Source organism: Anopheles funestus, chromosome 3RL (assembly GCF_943734845.2).
Source record: "Anopheles funestus chromosome 3RL, idAnoFuneDA-416_04, whole genome shotgun sequence".
NCBI lineage: Eukaryota > Metazoa > Arthropoda > Insecta > Diptera > Culicidae > Anopheles > Anopheles funestus.
The window spans coordinates 70,073,483-70,087,192 of NC_064599.1; the positions used below are offsets into that span (position 1 = coordinate 70,073,483).

The 13,710-nt window shown below is 42.1% G+C and overlaps 1 protein-coding gene across 4 annotated transcripts in view; it reads left to right on the forward strand.

Moving 5' to 3' along the window:
- LOC125769816 (uncharacterized) overlaps positions 1–13,710 on the forward strand; it is a 57,432-nt gene that overhangs the window by 1,126 nt on the left and 42,596 nt on the right. For all 4 annotated transcript variants that reach the window (XM_049438697.1, XM_049438694.1, XM_049438695.1 and 1 more), the window contains exon 2: positions 8,407–8,880. In XM_049438697.1, coding sequence (XP_049294654.1) covers positions 8,679–8,880 — 202 coding nt within the window. In that variant the 5' untranslated portion in view covers positions 8,407–8,678. The remainder of the gene's footprint in view (positions 1–8,406; positions 8,881–13,710) is intronic.

The following is a 13,710-nucleotide window of genomic DNA, read 5'->3' on the forward strand; positions in this document are numbered from 1 at the left end:
AAGAAAGCAGAAATGTATCCTTCTTGATGCTGGGAAGTGCAGTTAAAGAGACGAAAGTTAATCGTTTCTAATCGGGATGTGGAAACGTACAAACTTTTCCACCCTCAGGTGAGTTCCAAGTACAAATAGTGGCTGGGAGTGTGTTTGTTTCGTTTGTCCTGCTTTTTTTTTGACTGGCTTTACGTATCGAAGCGTAGCGTCTAGTGTTACCAATTTACCACTACCACTAAGATGCAGCCTGCATTTGTTAGGAAAAGGCTAGATAGAGGAGAAAACAAAAGAAATAGACAGTGAAGTAGCAAATAAAAGTAGATTATTTTATTTGCAAAACTGGCTCGATTATTTTACTTAAAAAAAACAATTCTTTTCCATAAGTGTCCATCAGTGTTATCAAAGTGTTAATTTATTTATAAAAGTTTGCTTCAAATTGAAATACATCATATGATAAAGCAAAAAGTAAAAAACAAATTTCCAAAAAAAAGAACGAGAGCACAAGATATGCAATCGAAAATGGCACACAAGAGTTGCCCAGCAAAGGATTCAACCTGTGCACCTGTGTGCGTGTGTGGTGCTGAGTGCGTCCTTGCTTTGCCGCCCAGCACATGAAATGGGGCAGCTGGCACACGAAAAGGGCAAAGAGAGCAAATCTGAATCAAAGTCTCCCGAGAGTACTCTGCGCCGCCGAGAGATGTCCGAAATCATGTGAGCCGTCGTTCGTGGGTGGGGAGAAGCAAGCAAAAAAAAGCACGTCAACCCCCCCCCCTTCCTTCCCCCCCCCCCCCCCCCCCTTCTAGCCCTTGGAAAATGGGGGTTTGCAAGCAGTAGAAAGGTACAAGAGACCAAAAGCCAGGAAACAAAATGACAAATGGTGTACGGGCACATGGGTCGCTCCCGATTACGCCGAGCGGAAACGAAACAAAAACTCATTAAAATTATTGAGCAGAACCGTTACGCTTTGTCCACCCTTTCCTCACCCTTTCTGGTGGGGGGGGGGATGAGTTTAGTGTGGAAATCCAATAAAAATCGAAATTGCCAATTCAATTGTGACACGATGGCACGGTTTTCTTCCCCCCGGAAATGTTGCTGAAACATCAGGATTATGTTGGCCATTATATTTTTCTCCAGATTGCATTACACTCTTGGAACAGTCAAAATACTATTTCGCCTTCACTGTTACCCGTTTCTTAAATTATCTCTGCGCGTAATAGTAATATGCGTCTACATGCGTAATAAACATTCATAATTCATTACCACACACCATCAGCGCTGTGAAAGGCGCGGGAAGTCTTTCGCCCGCATGACACCAAGAGGAAAATGAGTGACAAATTGTGTATGAGTGAGAGTGTGTGTGGTTGTGTATGCGCGCTGCTTCACTCTTTCCGCTGAACGGGCTCTCATTTCCATGGTTTCCTTCGGTGATGTTTGTGTCGTGTGACGTATGAGTGGTAGTGTATTGAATTTATTTTTTTTTGTCTCTTCAATATATAGTTTGACATTTCAAGTTTAACATCATGTAGCAATTATTAACAAAAACTTAAAAATTTATTTTAAAAAAAATATATAAACACTTTAACATTTCTTAATAATCGATATAAAGGTGAAGAAGATATTGAAATAATTACAATAGAAAGAGGAAAATGTTTCTAGATATCATTCTCAACCTTTTTTTCGTATGCTAGTTTCGATTTACAATTTCTCCAAAGCTACCGAAACGAATTTCGTTTAGCAAAAGTAAAAAAAGACTTGTAAAACTGAACCGGAAAATAAAGGAATCGAAATGGAGTAGGTAGTAGATTATCGGATAAAAAAGTTAGCGAACGAAACGAAAAGTGCTGAACATAGTTTCGGTTTGATTTATCTACTTACCACGGGGAAGTTTTTTTTTCTAATAAACCCATGCTCAGTGGACTAGGCGCGTAAATCAATGGGATTTGACAGGTCCGTGTTGAATATTACACACTCGCTCACTCTATTGCTCGAAGCTTGCTCAACTAGTTCTGGGGAGGGGGTTAGATAAGGTGTACTGGTTCAAAAGGGAAGGATGTTAACATAACCCAGTGATGCTGTACGATTCGACATTTCTCCCGCCATTTCCCACGAACTATCCAATCGCAAGTTTCAGGTTGGTGGGCGTATTAGCCACCCACTCCACCATCCCAGATTAATGCGGAAATCGATTCGTTACGGTGCTTCCCGAAATTGTAAGCAGTATCCAGTAGGTGAACAAGTGTACAAGTGACTTAAAGAGAGTAAAAAAACGAAAACAAGACGCACCCTTACAATCGTACTCTGTGGAGTAGAATTTCCATAGTTCCGCTGTGCTATGGGAGTGTGTTTTTGTGTCGGCACATCCTTAAGGCCGGAGGTATGTGTTGGTAAGTGGGTGATGGATCCATGCAGTTTGCAGCTGGCCGTATGTACGTATGGCATATGCACGTACGTAGAACGAGATTTATCCCGGCAATAAGAATCTGCCATCTGTCTGTAGAACATTCGAACGAGCTAGCTCGAGCATGACTCGAGTAGTAGCAGATGAACAAGAAAAAAATCTCCACCCATACACACACACCCACACCCATCACCCCTTTAAGCTCGTCTCAACACACTCCAACTTGTGAGATCCACTTTCGGGGTCATATTTTATTCAAATTTTCCACCTGTTTCCCTTCGGAAGATGCCGAACGGTGAAAGCTGAAGCGTGAAACCTCAAGCGGGAAGGCGCAGGACACGTGCCCGGAGAGTTGAAATGTAGTTTTAATTACCGAAAAGCACACACTCTCACATTGCATATTGGCGGGGCAACGCGTATTCCCGGTGGGGGAAATGCGAAAAGGACGCTTTTCCGTCCGAAACGCCTTCAGCAAGTCTCGCCGTGACGGTGAAATGAATATTGTGCGGTACAATTTGAAACCACCAAGCGCGCAAATTTGATACAAACTGCATTAGTGTGAAGTGTGCGCAGGAAGAAACATTTATCTCGGTACAGTTTGCAAAAAAAACCGGTGCTTTTCGCCGGCTAAGAGATACGTAGCGAAGATAAACTTACGTGTTTGTTTTTTTGCAGCTTTAGTGGTAATTTTTTTATTATATTTGTTGTTTGCTTTAATTATTACTTGTAGTGGAAGGTCTTATTTATACTAACACTAGCTCCGTTTGACATATCTGTCAACTTGACAGAAACGTCACTTATGGGCTTATGGGAAATGCGTCACTTTAGTTGACAGTTTGATCATCTTATTTTCCACAAACCACCCAAAAAAAACCCTCCCATTGGCCAAAAGAATGATTTTTGGTGTAATGATAAAATTAATTTACCACTTACCACAAAGTACACAGGCAGACGGAACAAGCAAAAACACAAATGAGAAGCTTCCGGAACTGGTAAAACACGAAACGTACACAAAGACCTTCACCATAGGCACTTCAACAAAATCGTTTGTTTTCTTCAGTTCCTGTGTTCCTGGCTGTTTTAAACAGAGCTAAGGACACTTCTACTGTACGGCCATTATAGTACTTCGCATAAATATTTGCATTTCAATAGCGAAAACATTCACAACGCGTGCTGTTGTTATGCTTTTTCGGGTCCATTTTCGGTACACTTGTTTCATAATTGTACGCTTCAAGGGGTTTGCATGCGCGTACTAGTTCGCTTCGGAGTGACCTTCGCGTACTGTTGGCACAACAATTTCGTGCCCGAAACACCGTGAAGTGAATGATTAACATATTTCAAGTTTTGGAATAGAACACTCTTGCGCACCGTTTAGCAAGTGCTTGTGGTTTGAACTACGCGTACGCGTCCTTGAAATTTTCGCTCGAAATGGAATGTGTGTGATGAGAATGCTATGCTAAACTAGTAGTGTGCATCTAACGAAGTGCTGGTACAAGTAGTACGTGAAGCGATGCATTGTTGGACAGCGCTAACCTAAAATTTGAAACCATACTCTATGCTATTGCTAAACAGTATAGCGCTTTAGGTAAGAGGAAACCAGCATAAACATGGAACCGAAAATATATGGAAAAAAAACTCCTTACTCCTTACCAACTTATTGACACCAACTGAACTTGCACCAGAACTTACCACTTTGCCGGACAGTTTGTGGCGTCTTTCATGAGTTATGGTGTCCACCGAAAACTTTCGCAAGAAGTTTATTTCCTCGTCAGTTTGCTGTGGGAACAACAGAAGAAAGATAACTTATTCCGGCTGGAAAAAAGTTCTTTAAGGAATGGCTGGGATGGATTAGAAGGAAACCCTATATTTATTTAATGAGCATTCTATTGAAGCGAAGGTAGAAAGAGGGTGTATAAATTTTGTTGTTGAATTCGATCCTTATTTTAAAAGTACGTAAATGAAGACTGTATACACTTAAATTTTATTACTTTATTTAAGAATTTTGTGATAACTAACAGACAGAAGTAGTTTAATATAACCGTTTAACCCCCAGCAGTTATGCAACGGGCATAGCATGATGTTAGCGTGGGAGCGTAACGCTTCGTAAGTTAGGAGTTCAAATCTCCTGCTGGAAAATATCAGAATGAAATTATTTCTCTACACTAAATCTTATCACTAGTGTTTCTAACACTAGAGAACTACCCTCAGACAAGCAGTTAGGCGCTTTTCATTGCAATCATATTATAATATTTAGAGAATTATCGCTTTTAGTTACTTTTTCTTATTGGGTTTATATTACAAATTAAAACAATTGTTATTTTTAGAAAAAGAAAAAAAAAGAAAGAAATGGATGTCTTCCTTTTTATAGAAAAGATAAAAAAAGGATTTCTTCCTAAAGTTTACAAACAAAACACGATACAAAATGTTGTGTACATCGAATTAAGAAAGCCAAATTCACGTGGTAATTTAATACATTTTAAACGAGCTATAAAACTACCTAAATCAGCGATTAAATGATTGACAAACCAACAAAACAAACAAACAACAACTGCTATAATTTACCAAAAGCAATTGAAAATTTGTTCCTCCTCTGGCGCGAGACGTTCACACAGGAAGAAAAAAACAAACTTCCCCAATAATACCCCGACCGTAAGACTTTCCATCAAAAGTTTCCCTTCGTCGGCCCGGAAAGTATATAGGCCCGCGTGGATAAAGAAAGAAGAAAAATGCTATGAAAACTGAGACAACTTTGCAAAGAAGAAGAAAAAAACGACGAAGAAAACTTTACTTCCGAGAGCGCGTCTCATGTTGCGGTCCATTGTTTGCAAGAATGTGCCCCGGCTTCATCGATCCGCTACCATCCAACCGACGGCGGGCCCATTTTGTACGGAACGGATAAGCGGATAAACGGCCAGGAAGCGATTGTGCAATGCAAAAGACGAACACCCCACTCTTACTGGGACGGGCAGGTGTAACCGACCGATCTAAATAAGTAGCGACTACCTTTACGTAGCGACTACCCAAGACGGCGGTCCTTTACGACGCGTATCACCCGGTCAGGACCGGTTATCGGCTTAAAATTTCCCACGCGAAAGATATTGCTCGCGTCGGTTCCGATCTCGGAGCCTTGGTAGTGCTGCTGTCACAAACAATTACCACAGCCACATACCTGTCCCGGGCAGGTGAATGTGTCGCGCAGCTGGTTTGGTTGAGCGGAAAATGGCGAAGTTAAACCAAACCCATCGGCCGTACATTGTTGCGAGTCGAGTTGCTGGAACGATCCGATATGAAGGTACACAGACACGTTGCAGATATCGTCTTATAAACCCTGCAACCTATCTTGCAGCAGTACAAAGATTTCCATTTCCAAACGAGCAAGGATGGTTATCGATTGTAATGGTGCGTCACTACCCAAGAAGCACAATAAGTGTTCTATTGAATAAGGTAAACCACATAAACCTGTCTTTGGTGCACACATTTGTAAACTAGGTCCATTTTGGAACGGGAGCAAAAGATAGTGGGTTAGTTTATACCAAACCGAGAGCTGCTAGGCAAGTCCGCAAGTCTGGTTGCTCCATTTTATTATTTTATTCGGTTGCATTTGTCTATTTGTGCTTCGGTAGATTTCATTGTTCTGGTCTGGCTGTGGTTGAATCCATCACGCCGATACAGCAGTGAAAAAATGAGGCTGCCTTTCGTTTCGTTCCATTGTTTTGTGACTAATGACTTGAAGTACGTGAATGTATTATTGCCCTTTTAAGCAGGAGTTTTTAATTAATTTCTAATTTATCTCTTGTAGAGAGGTATCTTACTAGCTGGTACTGTGAATTTCTACATTTTTGGATTAAGAAACAATTCTCCAAAACAATTCCAGGAACTGGGTGTCCTTTTTTAAGTTTATTTTAAGTGAGAACAATAAAAACACTGAATTAAAGATAACACCGAATAGCAGCAAGTATTTAATGGAAAGTAACATCACGTAAAAATGTTTTCAGTAAATTATGTTACTAAATTTGTATTCTAGAATTATAAACATCGCTTTAGCTTAGAACGAGTTAAAGAAAAGGTTCTCATTACGCCTGAAAGTATGCAATTCAAATACGCTTGCGCTTCATAAACCAGTTAAAAGGTTTTTTAGCAATTAATTGCATACTGCCAGGCGAAATCACATCGCAAGGGACGCAGAATGAGAAGTTAGTAAACTGTAAAGCAACAAATCTAACATTTGCCCTTTTGTTTCTCTCTCTCTCTCTCTTTCAGACATACCTTTTACATCGGACGTGTTTTATTGCAAAATATTTAAAGGCAACACTACCCATGAACCGAATTAAATCGTCATAAAATTCTATTACTGCATCACTGAACATTTAACATAAACGGTCGTTATTTAAATTAAACACCTGCGGCATTTAACGAATAGTTAAAATTTAATCAACCACAGGCAAAACGATCACACTCAGTCGGTCGCTTGGGTGGATAAAGATCAGTAACGGCACGTTGGTGTTGAGTAAGATGACCGAAATTTATTTTTAACCTCCCTGTTGAAGCCCTGAGGGTATTTTACTAATGTGGGGAAAAAAATCAAAAACTCTCCACCAGCAGACACCTGCACAGATTTGCTTCCTAATAATCACATTCTAGCAAACAACGTGTGAATGAATTATTGTCCCGACGTGATTTCCTGGGTCTCGGCCGGAATCGGAAGGTGAAAAAAAAAGAAATGGAATTCATCTCCATCGGGGGTAGTTGAAAAAAAAACTTTCATTCCTACCGCCAGGGGATCCTAGATCCCCCTGTGTGTGTTGGTGTCTGGTCAGTTCATTAGCTCGATGGTAAAACCAACGCACGTAAACATAACCATGTTTTGCTACCTTACCTTCTGCAAACCCACAAGAAGACTCACCAGCATCAGCAACAGCAGGGAGACCATTTTTACAACAAAAAAAAACTTGAAAAAGCGGCAAAAAAAAGAATATTCAAAGATTCTCCTAGAGGCGAACCTTCATCACCGAATCGGATGCTGCCCTGTTGCGTGTGTCCTCCCGATGGGCAAGAAGTAATTTCAATTTCAACGGAACTTAATTGAATTCGGCGACGCCTACCAGTACCACAGACTCACCTGTACCCCACCAACACACATACACAGCACTATATGCATGTATGTGTGTGAGTGTCTGTGTACAAATGGGTCCAGTTTCCGATCTAATGGAGGCAACCAAACTAAAGACACCCGATCTCACCATGAAGTCAACTTTACGAAAAAGCACAACCGTAGTATGTGGTGGAAAAAATCAATTTTCCATGCAATTTATTTTAAATTTCGTGTATGCGTGCCTGTGATCACGTTCCCCCCCATCCAGAATACGTGGCATGCAATGGAAGGTGTAGCAAACGAATGGGAAGTGAACTGATAGTGGAACTAATAGAAACAGGCCACCATCCAAAGTGAAGCGAATGATAACAAAGGCAAGCAAACCAATTAGCGTTGGTGGCGTGTGTTTGTGTTTCGGCCAGAATCTGTACATTTCGTAATTATCTCAACCAGTGCGTTCATATGTGTGCTTGTTTATTTATTTTTTGTTGAAGTAAATGTTTTGCTTGTTATTAATTTTCTGCTAGCCAAATGATTGGAACGTACGGAACCGTAATCATATTTTGTAAAATTAAATATATGAGATTTAAAAAACTGAAGATCATGTTCAACATTAGAAGTTTGTGTGGTTTCTGCGATGATAACGAGGAAGCGGTTCCATGGTCTTGAGTCACGGCGCTCGGTCTGCTACACCGAGGTTTGTGGTTCAAATCTCATAATGGACCCGATCCTTCTAAGTCTCACTATCTCTATCTGGGTGCAAAAGTAATAGGTCGTTAATCCAGAGAAGACAGGCGAGATTGAGAGAGTGCTTTTACTCCTTCAAAATGGCGCTAACTGAGAATAATCGATGCAAAATCATACAAAGTAAATTTAGTACGTAATGTATACTCAACCTTCTTTATTTGACGATTTTTTTTCACAGCGTTTAAGCATATAAAACAGTGCAAAGGTGTTAAACAAACTTCTAAAGTGACTGTGCAACAACTACCAGACAATGTGCACTAAGCCATGGTGAAAGAGTATTTCGGTGTGTGCCGTTGTTGTGATGTGCCCTTTTGCATATGAAGTGCATGTGCAGTCATGAATCTACTAGGTGTGTTACGGTTTGCCACAGCAAAACGGCACCGAAGTGATTGTGCAGTGCACCAGTGAGAGCCAGTGACGGGCTTGAAACGTCAAAAACACACACAAAATATGGCCGCGACGTCGGAAGTGACGTCCTGTGGCCCTGGAAGACCACCACCAACTGCTCGAGGGGAGCGAACAACATCATCGCAACGGGGGAGATCATGGCCGTGTCGCTGGATGCAGCTCGGTACTGTTTGGGTGGCGCTCCTGCTAGTGCTGCTGACCGTTGGACAACTTGGCAGCGTACACGGGGAGAAAACGAAAACATGTAAGTACCATTGATGATTCCAAATTTGGCGAACACGAGTGTCTTAGTCACTTATTATCAAGAAATCGTTTAGTATCTTCATCTGTAATCGATTCCAAATTTGGGATAATTTCTACGAACGATTAAGTAATGGACGAACGAACACTGTCTCGAACGGTCTCTGTTCTTAGTACAGCTGTCGCAGTTAATCATTCACTAGAATACCTCTTCTGAATCCCGTAAGCTTAAAAATTCAATTCCATGAAATTTGTTCAACAAAACTGAAGACGAAACATGTTTGTTTTTTTTTTGCAACATCAAATGCTTCCATCGTGACCTGTGTATCACCAGAACGTGAATCAAAGTCGATTAAATAAGTTTTAAATTAAAGCCCAGCTAATCCCTGCTTCACCCTTCGCTGGTTCGTTTTGCACCGGAATTGCATTTCTGTAAACATTGAAAAGTACAACACGCTGCCAAACTCAACACAACCCGGTACCGGAAACACGCGAAAGCCATTCGATATGAGCGTGCTGGTTTATTGGCGGCTTGGGTTTCGTTTTCCGTCTTCCGGCGACGACCGATCCGGCCAGACACGCGGCACGGTGGCTCAAGCACTAGAACGGTGGAGGGGTGAACTTTGTACATATATTTTTGCTACCCCATGTAGTCACCTCCAATCACCATCATTACTGCTTATTATTAGCTGGGGCGCGCGACCCAAACCATCGACCCCCCAGCTTTCATGTCACAGACCAATAAAACATACAAACGCTCCCCGACATACACACGGAGACGACGATGACGACGACGACGACGACAGTGACGGTAGTAGACCTGTACATTGGCGTATTATGGAGACCGGAAAGTGGCATCGAATGTAGTACAAGTCAGCAACAGCAACCTTCATCACTTCTCGTCGTCCTTAAGCCGTCCGGAATCGTGATGCGAGTGACATCAAGCAAAACGCGGATGGTAGGGGAAGGTTTCTATTCCATGCCTAAGGTGAAGAAACAGTTGTATCAGTGGGTCACTTTGTGGTAACGAACTTGCATTGTATGAAAACTCCATCAATCGTTTGCTTGTGACACGGTGGAGGGAGTGAGAGAGGAAGAGAAACAAAAAAGTTGTGGTGAAGGGTTCTTTGAGGTTTTCAATTCGAACCCTTTCTTTATTGTTAGTACTTCTCTGTTTTGGCTTTTTTTTAAAGTAAATTGACTTTTTTTAAATAAACTTTAAAGTAGCATTATACATGTGTCAATATAAAAAATCATTTTCTAGCGTTAAATTTTGTAACAAATAAAAGTGCAATATTTTTAGTACAATACATGTACTAAGAACAAAGTATAACAAACAATACTTCACACTTTGAACCCTTCTCTGTAAACACGACAGCGGAACAAATTCCAATTTATTTGCATGAACAAGTTTACTCTACGGCCGGAAAACAGATTGCGCTTGAGCAAAGTAGAACAACAAAACACGATTAAAAACAAAATAAACAATCACATCCTGTTCTTTTTTTTTGCTCCATCTTTACAATGGAAAATAACAACCCAAAAAAACAGCAACTGATCCAATCAGGAATTTAAAAAAAAACAAAGCCCAAAATTATTCGTTGTAATTTTAACTTTCGCCCTATACAACGGCCCCTTAAGCAGTCCCATTGAATGCTCGACCCCGGCCGCAATCCCGAACCGGAAGCAGTATCACACAAACAGGCACCCGGGAACAGGGAACGCAATCGGGTGCAATTAACTGTACGACGGGTGTGCTAGAACAAACGAAGCACTAACAACAACAAAAAAAATGGAAAGAAATTGTGTGTTCGGTTTGGTCCGGATGTGATGGGGCACCGTACAACAATTCACCGGAAACGACGGCAACGCTGTAATATGTAATTGAATGTTGGTGTATTTAATTAGCATGGCCCCTCCTCCCTCCCTCCCGGAACGGATGTGGGCGGATGTGTGAAAAGTAGGGATGTGGGAAACAAGGATTTGCCAAGAAGCAAATGCGGAACCAAAAGCACACGCAAGGAAGCTTTCATTGTGCGAAACATAACCTAACACACCTGTCCAATTTCGATTCCAATTTGCGTGTTGTCCAGAAAGAGATGAGAGAGAGACAGAGAGAGAGAGAGAGAAAAGTTTGGTTTTATGAAGCTAGTAATCTACCATTTCGTGCTAGCCAACCACCAAGGCACGTGTTTATCGCGTACGCTGATACGAAAGATTGTGCGGCTTATAACCTCACTTAATGTTCGATTGCTGGCGAAACATTTCGCTTAAGTGCTGCACCATAAATATGTTCTCCACAAGTAACACGAACACGAGCCCCCGAGATGAATGCCGTACCGTCCCAGCGTACGTACGGTTTCGTGTCTTAAGGGCCAAAAAAAAAGGGAAACGTTCTGTTTCTGTGTTCACTTGCCTCTAAGCTTCTCAGTAGCTCCAGACTCCGTGCAGAAGTTAAGGTGAAGAACTGAACGAAATAGTGTAACCGATTGGTTTTACTTGTTGATACTAGCCCAACCAGGAAATGGGGTTTGAGTTTCTGTTTATTGGGGCCAAGCTTTTATTTGTTTATGCATCGCACTAAATCACGACTCCCAAGCTCCTTCTGTACCAAGCGCTTCAGGATGTTCCGGATTCAGTCGCTTCCGGAAGCGTGTTAGATCGTTGCACAAAGTGGCAATAAAGTAATGATGTATTGACGAGAAGGGAGGAGGGATCTTTGCATCTATCCTAAAGGCAGATCACGTATCACGAAGCGTTCGTTCCCTTTTGAAGCTAATTGTGAACGGTTTCCAACGAACGACTCAGGCAACTTGGTGGAGGAAAGTCTTCTCGGTGCAGACATAAATCTTGTCCCAGTGTCGCAGAATGTCTGACCTTTTGTACGTGTTTTAGCGTAAAATCGAAACTCCCCAAAAACAACAACCCTACAAGAACTTTGGGAAAACATTACCATTGTCATCATCATCATCCTCGTCCTCATGATGGTAAAGAGGATCTCCGGGTACGACCGAACCTTATGCAACCAAAACAATAAAAGCACATTTGCCAATTGCGTTCGACAATCGATAGATTCCGGAAACCCTGGGAAAGGTACTCGACATGTTCCACAGCTCACAGCAAAAAGTACAGTCTGGCTTGCTGTGGATTATTCCATTATGGCAGGGAACCATTTTGAAAGTGACTCATCGTTTCGAAAACCCCTTCAAAAAAAACACACACACACGCCCATGAATGAGATGCGTAGTACCTTCGCCACTCAAACAAACCCTTGCATGTGAAAGTTGGACAACTCCAACTAACCCGGTGTCTCCCGGTGGAATTCTTTTCCGATTGCTACTTCCACAACTGTAACACGAAACCTCGGTTTGCTTTTACGTGCATCTCCCTAAAGGGCTGTATTTTCCCTCATTCCTTCTTTCCTCGTTTGCGTGTGTGGGAGTGCATTTGCCTAGCCTCCCCCCCTCCCCCTTTAGCCCGTAACTCGACCCAACCCAAAACGATGCATCCGTGTGGGCGTTTTGTTTGTTTGTCGTTTGTCGCAAAATGAATCTCCTACCCAACCCTGCCACACGCCCTTATTTCCATTCGCCCGAGTTAAGATGTGATGGTTTGTGATTCTAGTTTTTTTCTTCTCTTCATTCCGTTCACTCCTAAGTTGTGAATGGGGAGGGCCTGGACAAACAATCGTACAAACAACATCAGCCGCTCCAGTATCTTCTTTCTATGCCCTGTTATTCCATTGGTGGAGACAACCCGGACCACCCGGAAACATGTGTGATCTTTCCGGAAGAGTCATTAAACGGATGAAATGGTAACATCAAGCAGTTTGTTGGCTGGATACTGGCCGGAACTGATACGTATGTACCAGTACTTGTACTCCATACCCTCCCGGTACTGTGAGGGGAGTGGGTGTGAGTGACCCCGGTGTTGGTACATATCTCGTTTCCGGAGTTCGTATGTGTATGATGTCATTGTTATGGTACGCAAAAGTGGCAAAACACCAACAGCACCATGAGGAGGCAAAGCTCAGGTCTCGGTCGACAGTTTGATACTGGAGAACGGTCTATTTTGGGTGCTTCTTGGAACTTGACAGCTTACTCCACTTCTTCCCTAGTATCTCCCCAGAGAAGGAAGAGAGGTACTAAGTACTACGTGTATGTGTGTGTTTGTGTGATTTTTCGTGAAGCGTAGATTCGGTAAACAGGACGAATTAATGTTATTTTGGTGTTTCCCAAAAACCGAAGACACACCTGAACGTGGACATCGTCCCGTGAGACTGTCGTCCTTGATTGGAGGCTCGGAACCTCTTGGGCGACACTGATGATGGTCATTCCAGTGATGACAAGTGTTTTTTTCTTCATACTGTCCTCTTCTACGGGAGTAGTTCAACCGCTTCAATCGCTTTGTACGTACCAGCACTATTCAACGAAGGCTAAAGTGCTGAAGGATGAGACTTCGGTTGCCTTTCATCCGTTGGACGATGTTTTCAGCTGTCACACACAAGTACGAAGGATGCTCTATCGTGCATCTACTTTGTGATCCGAAGGTTTGTTGCAATCAGCCAAGTACGTGGACTCCGGCTGGGAGACACTTCAAGATGGGGGAACGTACGGGAATGGAACGTGCAATGAAAAGGGCACTTTAAGAGATAATATAATTATAATGAAAATAAATTCCTTTTTTTCCTGGTGTGTTGGTATCAGGGCCGACACTTCTTCCGCAACCCTGTGTACGTGGTATCGAATCAGCCAATCGACCTAGATCGAAGAAAGGTACTATCGATCATACTGGTGTTTCTTTTCTAGTACATCTCGTCCGTTTTTTCTCTCTC